Source organism: Archocentrus centrarchus, chromosome 11 (assembly GCF_007364275.1).
Source record: "Archocentrus centrarchus isolate MPI-CPG fArcCen1 chromosome 11, fArcCen1, whole genome shotgun sequence".
Classification (NCBI taxonomy): Eukaryota; Metazoa; Chordata; class Actinopteri; order Cichliformes; family Cichlidae; genus Archocentrus; species Archocentrus centrarchus.
The window spans coordinates 14,810,035-14,823,274 of record NC_044356.1 but is presented as its reverse complement, the minus strand read 5'-3'; the positions used below and the strand labels follow the sequence as shown (position 1 = coordinate 14,823,274).

The following is a 13,240-nucleotide window of genomic DNA, read 5'->3' as shown; positions in this document are numbered from 1 at the left end:
ATGTTTTTATTTATTTATTTTTATTTTATTATTTTATTTATTTATTTATATATTTTTATTTTTATTTAGTATAGTCCTTGGGGTTACAGATCTTGTACAGCACTTTGGTCAACGTCGTTGTTTTAAATGTGCTTTATAAATAAACTTGACTTGACTTGACTTGACTCCCTGCTTTATCACACATAATTTGACTGGTCAGATAAATAATGTGTGTTTGGGTGATCAGAAACAAATTTACATTAATACTGCTAATTTACACCAAAGCTATTTCAGTTATCAAGGATGGTTAATCAGATTTTTGTTCAGTAGGGAGAGAAGGCAGCACTAAGCATTCAGGAGGGTATGCCTGTTTTTATGAGCATGGGTCAGTAACCATAACACTGAACCATGCTCCTGCTGGTTCTTTTTCCAGAAGGTGATGTTACATTTCTAATTTTCTTTCTTGTTCTTCTTAGCAGGGTTATTATAGTTAACGAAAACGAACGAAATAACGAAAACTGAAATTGAAAAAACATTGTCGTTAACTGAAATAAAAAAAATAAATAAATAAAAAATTTTTAAAAAATTAACAGGAAAAAACATTAACTAACTAAAACTGTATTGTAAGTTTAAAAAACTAACCAAAACTAACTGAAATTGTAGATAAAATTACCTTCCTTTTCTTGTTTGTCATTTTATTTAAAAGCCTTGTGGATTGATCATTTTTCCGCTCCCCGAGTTTAAGGGGGGAGCGCCGTCGGTAGGACAGCTGTGTGCGTGCGTGTGCACGAGAAAGCGGCAGAGTCGCTCTGACCCGACGTAACCTGACGTTCACCTCTGGAGAAATGTGACTACTGGTCGGGTCCACGCAGCCGCAACGTTGTGATTAACCTGTTCCGTCCTTGTGCGTTTCCAGCTACTTTGTCAGAGAATAACAATCAGGTCTAATAATCAAAGCCAAAAAATCGAGCACAAAGAGTCCCAGCCGGTGTTGCGTTTCCCCATCAGATATGGTTTCCCCATGTTAAACGCTGCGGTGTCACAAGCCCTAGTGCAACTAGCCCATTTATTTACAATAAAATGTTGATTTTTGGATGTGATAGAAAAACAAATATGGCCTACTGATGTTAATGTGGGGTCAAGAGAAGATACACAAGCTGGTTTTTCAGCTCCTCTTAATAGCGTTAAAATACCAGAGAGTATTGCATCCATTACGACAGCAAATTCTTGTTTGGTAACACGAATGCCATACTTCTGAAGGACCTCAGTATAATATAAAAGATTTCCATTTTCATTTAATAACTCGGTTACTAAAATTAGGTTGTTATCAAACCACACATTAAGGAACAACAATTTGTTTTTGTATCTAATATACTGGTTGTTCCAAATGAAGTATCTATGTGGAGAGAAAATATGCTTATAGATTAATGACCATGCCAACAACATTTGTTTATGGAAGTTTGACAGGATAAGGGGAAGTTTTTCTATTTTCTATTCACATAAAAGAACATATTAAAGGTCTCCAATGGCAGAAAAGATATATTTAGGTACGAAGTTCCAAATAGATGTGGGATTGTGTAAAAACTGCTTTATCCAATTTATTTTAAAGGTAGTGTTGAGGGTAGTAAAATCAAGAAAGTTTAATCCACCAGAATCATAAGTGTTCATAATCACAGATTTTTTAACATAGTGCGTCTTGTTTTTCCAGATAAAGTTGAACAAAAACTTATGGATGGCATCACAGAGCTGTTTGTTGACAGCCAGAGAAACAGCTGCATATGTTAGACGAGATAGGCCTTCTGCCTTTGTCAGCACAATACGGCCTTTCAGTGATAAATCTCTTTGAAGCCACTGATTGAGCTTTTTCCTTGTCTTATCAATAATCAAATTAAAGTTTTCAGAGTATCAATCTATCTGGTTTTTCACAATGTTGATCCCAAGATACATGGTTTTAGTTTTAATTGGTATGTTGTGAACATGTGTAGCATCACAGTCTTTGAGAGAGAATAGCTCACATTTCTTCAGATTTAAGCAGAGTCCAGAAGCTGCAGAGAATAGATCAATGATTTGGATAGCAACAGGGACTTGGGTAATATCTTTTAAAAATAATGTAGTATTGTCAGCCAGCTGACTCATTCAAATGTCTCTGCCTGCTATGAAGATACCTTTTAATGGACTGTTTTTAAGTGAGTGGAAAGCATATTTACAAAAAAAAAAAAACTTTTCTTTATCCAAAAACGAATCAACTGATTTTCAAGATCCTGGTAAACAGCAGTTATAGCTCACTTGTTTAACAGTACATATTTGTGCTTTATAAGCCTTAAAAGACACGAGGAATGGTGTCAAAAGAGATGGAAGAAATAAACCATGTTTATGTGTCAATGACAGACAAGGACTGAAATATTGATGTTACAGTAACAAATTGTAGGGACAAAGCAATCCAGATCATTTGTGGGCTCATGTAGTGCTTTTTGCTGGTTTGCTTTGTTTCCCTCCTTTCTTTTTTTGTAGATCTGAAAAGGAAAAGTAATGAAAAGTAAATGTTTAAAAAAAACTTTAGAAATTAGATTTTATAAAATCCAAGTAAACAAAAATCACAAACTCTACTGGGGATTTGTTTATTTAAAAATTGTTAAATAGCTCATGTAACAGATGCTTCCCTCAAGTAAAAAAATAATGACAGACATCTTAGTTTGGCAAAAAAAAAAATTTAATGCACTCAATTGCATGAACACCCATGTATTTTCTACTGCAGCATAGATCAAATAAACAAACTACTCCACAGTCTTTATCATTTAAAACATAAAATATCTTCTCTTCTTGAGCTTGTTCTCATGATAAAAAACAAAACAAAAATCTTGATGATTTTAATAGTTGAACAAAGAGAAAATCACTTGTAGGAGTTGGCTTTATGTTTGGGCAGGAACTGGAAATTCTTTGGTATGGGTCCAAGCAGCATTTCACTGGAAAATGAAAAAACATTATTTAAAACACTAATTGCAATATTTGCATTTTTTTCCCCTTAGTTTTGTGCAATCTTGAAAGGTGACTCTAGAAAAAGCAGGTGTGCTTGTGCTCACCTTATCCTGATCCAGTCCCCAACGTTTTGACTGGCCATTAATGTCTCCAAATAGTTTCTGCCCATGTAGTACGGAGGTCTCTCATTAATCTTCTGAGGCACTCGCTCCAACAGGCCCACTGGAATATATCTGAGAGAGAGATGGAGGGGGAAAGGAAGACAATGTTTACATTATCCACAGGACACAGGAAAAATTCAAAGTGAAAGGCTCCATGTGTAGTAGCTTTATGTTTTTTTTTGTTTGTTTTGTTTTAAATAAAAGACATTTGGAGCCATTAGCATATGCAGTGATCTAAAGTAGTGCTGAATCACAAGATTTGTGACTCTTTCCGTTATTCTTCTTGTCTTTTGGGATCACAAAATAATTAAAATGTCAAAACAACATAGTCTATCACACATTTTAAAGCTACTGAACTAAGAGTCGGTTAATCTAAAAAATATTAAAATAAAATAACTGTACAGCATCTCTGAATTGAATTCAAATTCATTGTTCCTGCTTGTTCAAATAAGAACAAATGCAAAACTTTGAAATATGTGTTACTGATTACCGGCACATGAAGGAGAGCCACTCGAGCAGGAAGGTGCGTGTCTTCTCCACGCCTCGAGTGTCGGAGCCCCAGTGCTCCAGACCAAAGTTGGTGAAATCCTTCAGGATGTCCAATCGCTCGCTGGACGAGATGTCCCAGTGTCTGCTCTCCTTGATCTCCGTGAAGATCCAGGGCTTAATGAGAGCTCCCCTGAAGAAAACCAACCACAAAAAAAGTTAAAAATAATGTAATGCCAAATTTAATGTTCCATACTTTGGAGTAATTTCTATTCAGTATTCTGTTTGGATTTATTTCCCTCTGAGTTTCCTGACTCAGAGGAAAGCAAAACAGAAAAAGAACAATTTTCATGTTAAAGTTTCAAAACAACTTTAATTGTAGCAAAATACACTCACTGGCCAATTCATTAGTTACACCTTGACTTCATTCTTTGTGGCATAGATTTAATAAGGTGCTGGAAACATGCCTCAGAGATTCTGGTCCACATTGACATGATAACATCACACAGTTGCTGCAGATTTGTTGGATGCAAACCCACGATGCAAATCTCCTGTTCCACCACATTCCAAAGGTGCTCTATTGGATTGAGATCTGGGGAATGTGGAGGCCATTTGAGTAAAATGAACTCACTGTGATGTTGAAGAATCCAGTTTGAGATGATCTGAGCTTTGTGACTTGATGTGTTATCCTGCTGGAACCAGCTCTCAGGGTACACTGTGGTCAGCAACAGCTTGAACCATTGATACCAAGCAGGACTGAGCCATGCTTTCATGTTGTTTATGCCAAACTCTGACTCTACCACCTGAATGTTGCAGCAGACATCAAGACTCATCACACCAGGAAACAGTTTTCCAAACTTCAATTGTCCAGTTTTAGAGAGTCCATGTGAATTGTAGCCTCAGCTTCCTGTTCTGAGTTGACAGGAGTGGCACCTGGTGTGGTCTTCTGCTGCTGTAACCCTTCTGCTTCAAGGTTTGACATGTTGTGAGTTCAGAGATGCTCTTCTGCATAACTTGGTTGTAGTGAGTAGTTATTTGAACTACTATTGCCTTCCTATAAGCTGGAAGCAGTCTGGCCATTCTCCTTCGACATCTGGCGTCAAAACTGCATTTTTACCCAGAAAACTGCAGCTCACTGGATATTATCTCTTTTTTTGGACCAATCTCTGTAAACCCTAGAGATGGTTGTGTGGGAAAATCCCAGTAGATCAACAGAAACAAAAATTGTCTGGAAACTATATCAATACCTGACAAGTTTTTAAAGCATTTCAATCATTTTGTTTACACGGCATGCCAGTGACACTAACCGTGCAATCATAATACCAGAAACGCCGGTCTCCCTCACTTTCATGGCATCCTCATAGGACAGAATGTCTCCATTACCTGGAACAATAAACCCAAATGACTTTAGTTCACCATATCATGTGCAATAAAACACTACACTAAAACCCGTGCCAGGTTTTACAACCTAGAGATCACCAAACTGAATACTGAAACTGTTTAAACATCAGGTGTTTTTTTTTTTCCCCCTTGTATTTTGCAAACAGTCTGCATTATATGTAACCTTTACAAATGCACATACCAAAAAGTGGGACAGGGCTAGCCAGCTTAGCACATGTTGTTATGTAGTCCCAGTCGGCTAACTTTGTGTATCTCTGCTCTCTGGATCTGCCATGCAACTGTGGGGAAACACACAACATCAATGTTCTGTCATAACGTAAAGCTGACTTATAATTAAGCTTCTTTTCCAAACCAGTGTTAAAGTTTCTGTTGTCAAACTTTCCCACACTTGCCAATAAAAGACTGAATTATGTAGGACCTTGTTCTTTTTATTGTTCGAGGAATTTAAGCCAAGATGAGACTACAAAGTCACAAACACAAACTTCTAGTCAGTGTACTTTACCTGCAACATGGCCTAGAATTCAAATGCAGTCAATATAATGGAAATCATTTCTATGTTAACTTCATGATGTGTGTCCGTTGATGCATTTTGAGATTATAAGACTGCCTGAAACCCTTCCCACATTCTCCACAGACGTATGGTTTCTCCCCTGAATGTGTTCACTGGTGTCTCTTCAGGCGGTTGGCGCTCAGGAAGCTCTTGTCACACTCGTTGCAGGAGTACGGCCGGACTCCAGTGTGGTAGCGCAGATGGATGGTAAGGTAGCAAGACTGCGTGAACTTCTTACCGCAGTGGGGGCACTGGAAGGGCTTGTGGCCCGTGTGGAATCGCTCATGCTTCAAAAGCTCGGTGTGGGAGAAGAAACCCTTCCCACAGTCGGAGCAGAGGTACAGCCTCTCACCGAATGCGTCAGCTCGTGTCTGATTAGTGTCGCCTTGTACACGAAACTCTTGTCACACTGAGCAGCTGAAAACGTTTTCCCTGGTGTGGCAGCACTCATGTTTCTTCATGTTACGTTCTCTCTTGAAGCTCTTGCCGCAGAACGAACACATGAATGGCATTTCCTCTGAGTGGATCTTCATGTGGCTCAGCAGACCACCCTTGTAGAGGAAGCCCTTGCCACACTGTGTGCATATGTGTGGCCGCTCTTTCTGATGAATCCGCTGGTGTGCGGTAAGAGCTGCCCGGTAGGTAAAGCTCTTTCCACAGTTGCAGGCATGAACTCTTTCTTCTTGGTGAGTCTGGAGGTGCCTGTTGAGGTAGCTGACACAGCTGAAACCCAAATCACAGCGAGGGCATTTGTAAGACTCCTCTGACTTGTCAGCATCCACGCTGTGGGTCTTTAGGTGCCTCACCAGTGCCGATTTCCAGGCGAAAGCCCACCCACACTCCGAGCACAGGTACTCGCCGTTTTCCATGTGGGTGCTCTTGTGCTCTTTTTGAGCAGCCAAGGACTTGAAGACCTCTCCACAGATCACAACACTCGTACTGGCGTCCTGAGGCATGCGTCTGCTTGTGCCTCTCCAGCAACTGTTTGAAAGAGAAACACCGACCGCACTGAGAGCAAGCGAAGGGCTGCTCTCCTGTGTGGATGCGCTGGTGAGCTCTTAGTAAAGAATGGAACCTGAAGCTTTTCTCACAGTCTGCACAACTAAAATATCCCTCTTCATCTGTGAGGGCCTGAAGGGACGACCTGTCCTCAGTGGTCTCGACAGAGTGAACCTCATCAATGTGCTGCTGAACCTGTGCTTCTTCTGAGTGACGGAAGGAGCATGTGGGACAGGAGAAAGCATCTACTGCTCCATCTGCTGCAGAACCTTATGGAGAAAAAAAAAAATTACAAACTGGAGCAAGAAATTTACTTTGCTGAGAAATAACTGTTAAATACACAAACAATGTTTTAAATAAACAAATTGAACTGAATTGAATGAAATGTCTCAAAAATGAGCCTGGTATCAAATGTTGGTAAAAATCGAGCCTGTTACAGTGATATCTGTGGTGTAAAGGTAAAATCAAGCATGGCTTCATTAAAAATGTTCAAGTTATTATACAAAAAAAGTTGACTTTGACCCTCTATTCTGGTAAAAGACAAAACTCTCCTGCTTCCAGTTAGATCAGATTGCAGCATCCTGACTTCTTACTGGTTTTAACAGACACCACCACATTGCCCCAATCCCGGCTTCTCTCCACTGGCTTCCTGTATGCTTTAGAATTGATGTTAAGACTGATAACTCTTACAGCACTCCTGAGTCTGGCCCCAAGCCACACAGCAGAAATATTGACCTGTATAGGGTGAGGTCCTTCTGGCTGTTCCAAAGTCGAGGATCAAATCTGAAGGTGACCTTGCTTTTGAAATGACTGCCCAAGAGGCTAAAACTTACAGAATCAGTGACGTCCTTGACTACTTCATATACACACTCTTGCAGATTTGTTGTTATGTGATGGCTTTTATCGCCCTTTGTTTTACTGTCATGAGTGCTTTTATTCCTTTAATTCCTGTTTATTAAATATGCAATTTGAGTTTTGCATTTTCTGTGACGTTTTGTTCCATCTCAACTTGAAATGAGTAACGTTTTGTTTTTGACCCCAGTGTCCTGCTTTGATTTTTGTTAAGTACTCAAATGCACTGAAACTAAAGAAAAACACCAGCAAACAGAAAATTGCTGTAAAAGCACACAAACCACAACGGAAGTGTTTTTGGGGACACAATAATGTGACGGAACAGCTGTGGACGTGAAAGCTAACAGTAATCATATCTACAGTATTATATGAATCATGCAATTAAAAACACACACATTACCTGTATCCCTTACAACACCAATGAATCCTCTGCTTCTTTTAAGTGTGTCTCAGTGCGATCCTTCACACGCTTTTTGGTTTCTGTCACTTCCGTAGCTGTTACATCACGTTATTGTCTCCCCAAAAACACTTCTGTTGTGTCTTGAGATTTTTTTTTTCCCCCTTCTTCCTTTTTGTTTTACTCCACTTTCCTTGTGTTTTGTGTGCTTTTGCAACATTTTTCTATTTGCAGTTTTTTTCTTAAGTTGTGGTGCATTTGACATCTCAGGGCTACCGTAGCTTTTGCTCATATTTCAGAGTCCCTAAAACAATTATTTTTAAAAAGATGCTATAAAGTTATTATTACTAGACATTTGTAATCTTATTTTGAGTTACAAACAAGTTACTTACAAATTAGCTTCTACTCTTGATCTAACTTATGGATGATTCCTTTATCTCTGATTGTGTATTTGTGGTAAAAAGCTTCAAAAACTTCGAAAATCAAGAACACTCACTGTCATCAGCATCCTTCGATGAGACCACGGGTGACCCATACGAGTGTTCTGCACTGTAACAAGAAGGGGCAAATAATCAAAAATCATTTTAATTACCCTGTTTTCCCACCACTTTTATAATTATTCATACACCATGAAATTATATGCACAACTAAACCTGCATGCCTGCAAATCTTGCATCACAGCACCACAACAACCTAATCAGAAACTAAAAAAAAAACATTTCTGAGACAAAACCCATCAAAAAGAAGATTTACCAGCTGAAAGGCATAGGCTTCAGTGGAGGGGGGTTCGCCCTGATGATCTCTTTCCTGTTTTTAGCCATCATTTGCTTTCATCTGTAGGCACATTTGCACTGTGCTCATCAGTGTGAGTTTTTAGATGCCTCGCGAGCGACAGCTCCCAGTTGAATTTTTTGTTGCATTGATGACACGTGTAAACGCAGTCTTTCATGTGTGTTTGCTTGTGCTCTGTGCGGGCCGACAGGGAGTGGAAAGTCTCCCCGCAGATGATGCAGTCGTACTTGCGTCCGGTTTTGTGTGTGTGCCTGTGTCTGTCGAGGGACTGCCTGAAGGAGAAGCAGCGGCCGCAGTCGCAGCAGCGGTGAGGGCGCTCCCCGGTGTGGATGACTCTGTGGGCAATTAGTGAAGAGGCAAACTTAAATTTCTTCTCACAGTCTGGGCAGTCATGCGGTCCTGCAGGTATTCCATGTTGAGAGGATGTCGAGTCGACCTCGTTCACTTCTGAATGAACGTTTGTCTTTTCTTGTGTATCTTCCTCCTCTGTTTCACCTGACCCCTCTTCCTTGGCTTTCTCTTCAGGAAGTGCTACCAGCAAATCTTCAGCCACTGTGTTAGCAACTCTTCCTTCAAAGCAGTTTTCTCCCATCACCACTTCAATATCACTGCTTGGACCCAATTCAACCTCTGCATAATCAGTCACTGTAATTATCTCAACTGCAACATCATCCACAAATGTCACCGCGTGTGCATCTTCACTGATGCCCTGTGCTGGATCTGACTGGCTGGGCTGTTCTGTAGGTTTTGACCCTCTGCTGGGAAGGACTGCAGAGAGTGTGGAAACAATGCTGTCGCCCATACTTGAAGGTGGAACTGCAGAAACAGGATGAGGAAGATGCATGAGTTACTCACACACACTTGCAGAAAAAGTAAAATACAATTGATGTGATTGTAGGAAGTGACTAACCATGTTGCTCTAAATGCCCAAGCTTTTTGTGGTGCTGAAGCAGATTTTTTAGGTCTGCAGGTTCAGAGACTGAATGCACACAATCCTCCAACACAGAGCATTCGGCTCTGAGCCAGGAAACAGTCTGTGGGAAATGTATGAAAATATGCTTCACAACAAACGCAATATACTTAAATTAATAATTCAAACACAGGTTTGAACTTCAAAAATGCCAATGAAGATTAAAGATAAAACTGCTTATCCAGTAAACTACAGTAAAGGCAAAATTAACCCATTATTAGTAACTATGATGAAATAAATGAAGCTGATGTTAACAAGTGCAGACAGTAACCAGCGACTAAACGGTGCTACCAATCCATGTAGCATTAGTGACAGTGACATAATAATAATATGCAGTAGTCTCAAACTGTCTCTTTTTGCTATATGGCATAACAAGTGACACCGCAATATTAAACACAACTGGAAAACTTGTTTTTAAATATTTAAAAAACCTGCAAACTGATAATCCAGACCCACGCAGACTCGTAAAATTATGACAGCTGTAAGATTTCTCACTAGTTTAGGACCAAGAATGCACAAGCATTGAGCTTTTACTATTCATTTAATCTATATCCGTAATTTCATGTGTCATTGGACTTGAGATTATACTGACTGCTCAGAGCAAAGTATGCTGACACAGAGGTTAGTGGACAGCTAAACAAAGACATCAAGCTAAACAAATAAAAGCAGATCACTGTTATGCATTTACCTTTGAGAGCTAGAAAACAAAAACTGCTATGAACGGCATGTACTGAATAGGGGTGTTTTTGTGATATAATACTTCCTCTATATTACAGTATCAGTATTTTTTACAGTAATCCTACAACAGCAAAGTAAGTTACTGAATCATTTTTATTATTAATACTTAGTTTAAAAGTAAGCTGTGACGCTCTTGTATGTTTATCAGCAACAACACCTCCCACCTGCTCAAGGTCAGGAACAGGTAACAGCTGAGTCAGTCGACAGTGGAACTCCCAAAAGAGTGTCTGCAGGTCACGGTCATACTGAGATCCAAACTCTGCAGGGAAGACCTCCTGTGATAAAAACAACTTTACTGGAACACAAGTGAAAGACAAGCATTTCTGTCTTCTGCAGGTGGGTTTAAAGTATCATTTTAATGTTTTACCACTTTAAAAAATAATGCATCTTTCATATTTTATTTTTGTCATCATTATTTTCAGTCTTTAATTTGATTTAATGTATCTTTTGTGGCATTTTCATTCATTAATTTCGAGATATTGTGCATTAGCACTCTGAATTACACTAAACAATACATAACATGATGTACAAATACTGTGTAACAATAACTTCAGTGGGTGTATTTGGCTTTAGACGGTGTAAGTGATGCTGCCTCACCATGAAAAAGTTTTGTCTCTCTTCAGGGTCTTTGAGGAGAGTCTGAATCAACTCAAGAAAGTTAACAGCTACATCCTCTGCTTCTGAAGCTTCTACCTGCAACACAGATGTATGTTAATCTGATTAAGGATCAAACACAAGCGTGCTGAATATGACAGCTCGAGCCATATTATAGACACTTAAATATAACGGGGTGGCATGTGGTGATTTAAACTTGTCCAGGTAAGGCAGGATCAACTCAGGTTTCACAAGCTGTTCACTTCGGCACAACTCAATAATATACTGTTGCGGAGGAGAAAAAAAAGGCGCAGGTATGCCAGAGATAAAGAATCACCTGTAACGAAAAAGAAAGCACCAAAAGCTGCAGCTCCCAGTCCCATTTATCCTGAAACAAAAGCCCATGCTTTCATACAATCCAATTTCCAAAAAGAGGTGTGCAATATAATTAAAAACGTGAATTTAATTATTTAACGAATGCAAATAATTTCCATATTACATTTAATTGAAAACATGACAAAAATGTATAAAGAGAACATTTCAAATGTTAGAAAATCACTTTAACTTGTCACGTCAATATTTACAACATTTGGACTGTATAATACAGCGATGTCAAACTTAGGTTGTCATTTACAATTGAAAAAACTCATTCAGTGATATTTTTGTATTGTATAATTAAAACTGTATAATCAAATGATAATGTGTTAGATAATAGTCTGTAGTACATGTTTAGCAAGAGTGCTTTTGTTAATGCGCTACAGCAGCTGCTTGTTTTGAACGCAACCCTTCAGTGCATGTTCAATAACAACGATGTTCCTCAAACTCAATTAGCTTCAATTTTCCCATGTTTGCTACCCACAGTTTGAACATTCAAAACTCAAATTCATAAAACACGCGTGTAAAAGGATTTATAATGCACAATAAAAACCGTCAAGCTGACCTTGCTATCTGAGAATAAGCCAATAAGCTAGCTTACTGAGGTAATTTCACATTCATACTGTATACTTAAGCCAATTTTGCTTGAATCGAATCGCTAAATGTCTGCATCGTTCAGAAAATGTGTTTTAATGTGTTCCTCTACAAACACACCTTTGGACGTGGCCGTTAAAACCTCTGAGTCCATTTTCTTCTCAGGTCGGTGCTGAAAAGTTTGAGTAGCTTGTTACGGGGTTATTGCAGTCAACTGCTTTTATTTTGTTAGGCACAAAACCCCGGAAGTAGGACCTGTCGGATCGTTTTGCTGAATACACGTTAAAACTGGAAACTCACGTTGAGTGTCTGTGTTTATTGAATGCTGCATCGTAACATGGTGTCAGAAGTCGGTGAACTTGCGCTTTTGCCATAGCCTGATTATCGTGGGAAATGTCAGTGGACGGTAGCAGCGATACTGTACGAGTGACCCAGCGCCCGCCGATCGCGCGGCCAGGCATGGCTGCCAACATTCCACCACCATCGCCCATGAGCTTTGCGGGCGACTGGAGTGTAAACTGGGAAATCTTCAGGGCTGAATTTGAGGACTACGCCTTGGTCACCGGTCTTGCTGACAGGACAGGTGATGTTCAAGCTGCAATGCTGCGAACTGTGATGGGAAGTGAGTGCAGGCATGTTTATCGTCACAATCTGAACCTCACGGCCGAGCAGCGAAATGACCCTAAAGCCATACTGGATGCACTGGAGCAGTACTTCAAGCCTGCCAAAAACGTGATCTATGAGAGGTATGTGTTCGGACGATGCACGCAAGAAGACGGAGAATCCATTGACAGTTTTGTCACCAGACTAAGAGAAAAAGCGGCCACATGTGATTATGGTCAGTTGAGGGATGAAATGATCCGCGATAAAATTGTACTGGGAATTACAGATGAGAGCACTAGACGCAGGCTATTAAGAGAGAAGACATTAACACTTGCTAGCGCAATTGAAATGTGCCGCGCAGCGGAGCAGACTGACATGCGCATGAAGATGATGGAGTGCGCGCCTCGATCCGAAGCCGTACACGCGGTTGCCCGGCAACGATTCAGACCAAGCACCTCGAAACAGAGCCTCCAACCCCAGCCACCGAAGCTGGTATTGTCGTGTATTTTTATCTTTTTGACATCAGTATTTCTATCAATATTTTTATATCATGTATTGTTATATATATTAATCACACACTCTAATTAATGGTCACAATATATATATTATTTGTCACCTATATTGTCATTCGTACACTGAAGCACTGCATGCTGTAGACAGGTGAAAAAAAGACTGAGGCCTGCTCTGCCCTAGGCCTGGGATTTTTCCATTGAGTAATGCTAGCCCCCACCTTTGTGAGGAGCTTCACCTTTTACACAGTGCACTCTTGACCC

At 39.8% G+C, this 13,240-nt stretch overlaps 2 protein-coding genes across 2 annotated transcripts; both read right to left on the bottom strand.

The window, feature by feature from the left end:
* Positions 1-2,670: 2,670 nt before the first annotated feature.
* Positions 2,671-5,303, bottom strand: LOC115787561 (tRNA-dihydrouridine(47) synthase [NAD(P)(+)]-like). Its single transcript, XM_030740301.1, has 5 exons — positions 5,185-5,303; positions 4,910-4,985; positions 3,607-3,795; positions 3,060-3,188; positions 2,671-2,942 (listed from the first exon to the last, which is right to left on the bottom strand). The coding sequence occupies exons 1-5, from the start codon at positions 5,300-5,302 to the stop codon at positions 2,870-2,872; spliced, it is 585 nt and encodes a 194-aa protein (XP_030596161.1). The 5' UTR covers position 5,303; the 3' UTR covers positions 2,671-2,869.
* Positions 5,304-5,663: 360 nt separating this feature from the next.
* Positions 5,664-6,509, bottom strand: LOC115788240 (zinc finger protein 502-like). The gene is made up of 2 exons (XM_030741195.1): positions 6,020-6,509; positions 5,664-5,938 (listed from the first exon to the last, which is right to left on the bottom strand). The coding sequence occupies exons 1-2, from the start codon at positions 6,507-6,509 to the stop codon at positions 5,664-5,666; spliced, it is 765 nt and encodes a 254-aa protein (XP_030597055.1).
* Positions 6,510-13,240: the final 6,731 nt, after the last annotated feature.

What these genes read in the sequence shown, in the direction of transcription:
- LOC115787561 (XM_030740301.1), bottom strand. Translation starts at nt 5,302, where the DNA reads ATGTTGTGTGTTTCCCCACAGTTGCATGGCAGATCCAGAGAGCAGAGA. An exon ending in TAGCCCTGTCCCACTTTTTG is followed by an intron (nt 4,986 to 5,184) that starts GTATGTGCATTT and finishes TTATTGTTCCAG; the next exon opens with GTAATGGAGACATTCTGTCC. An exon ending in GGGGACTGGATCAGGATAAG is followed by an intron (nt 2,943 to 3,059) that starts GTGAGCACAAGC and finishes TTCATTTTCCAG; the next exon opens with TGAAATGCTGCTTGGACCCA.
- LOC115788240 (XM_030741195.1), bottom strand. Translation starts at nt 6,509, where the DNA reads ATGCCTCAGGACGCCAGTACGAGTGTTGTGATCTGTGGAGAGGTCTTC. An exon ending in CAAGAGCTTCAAGAGAGAAC is followed by an intron (nt 5,939 to 6,019) that starts GTAACATGAAGA and finishes TTCGTGTACAAG; the next exon opens with GCGACACTAATCAGACACGA.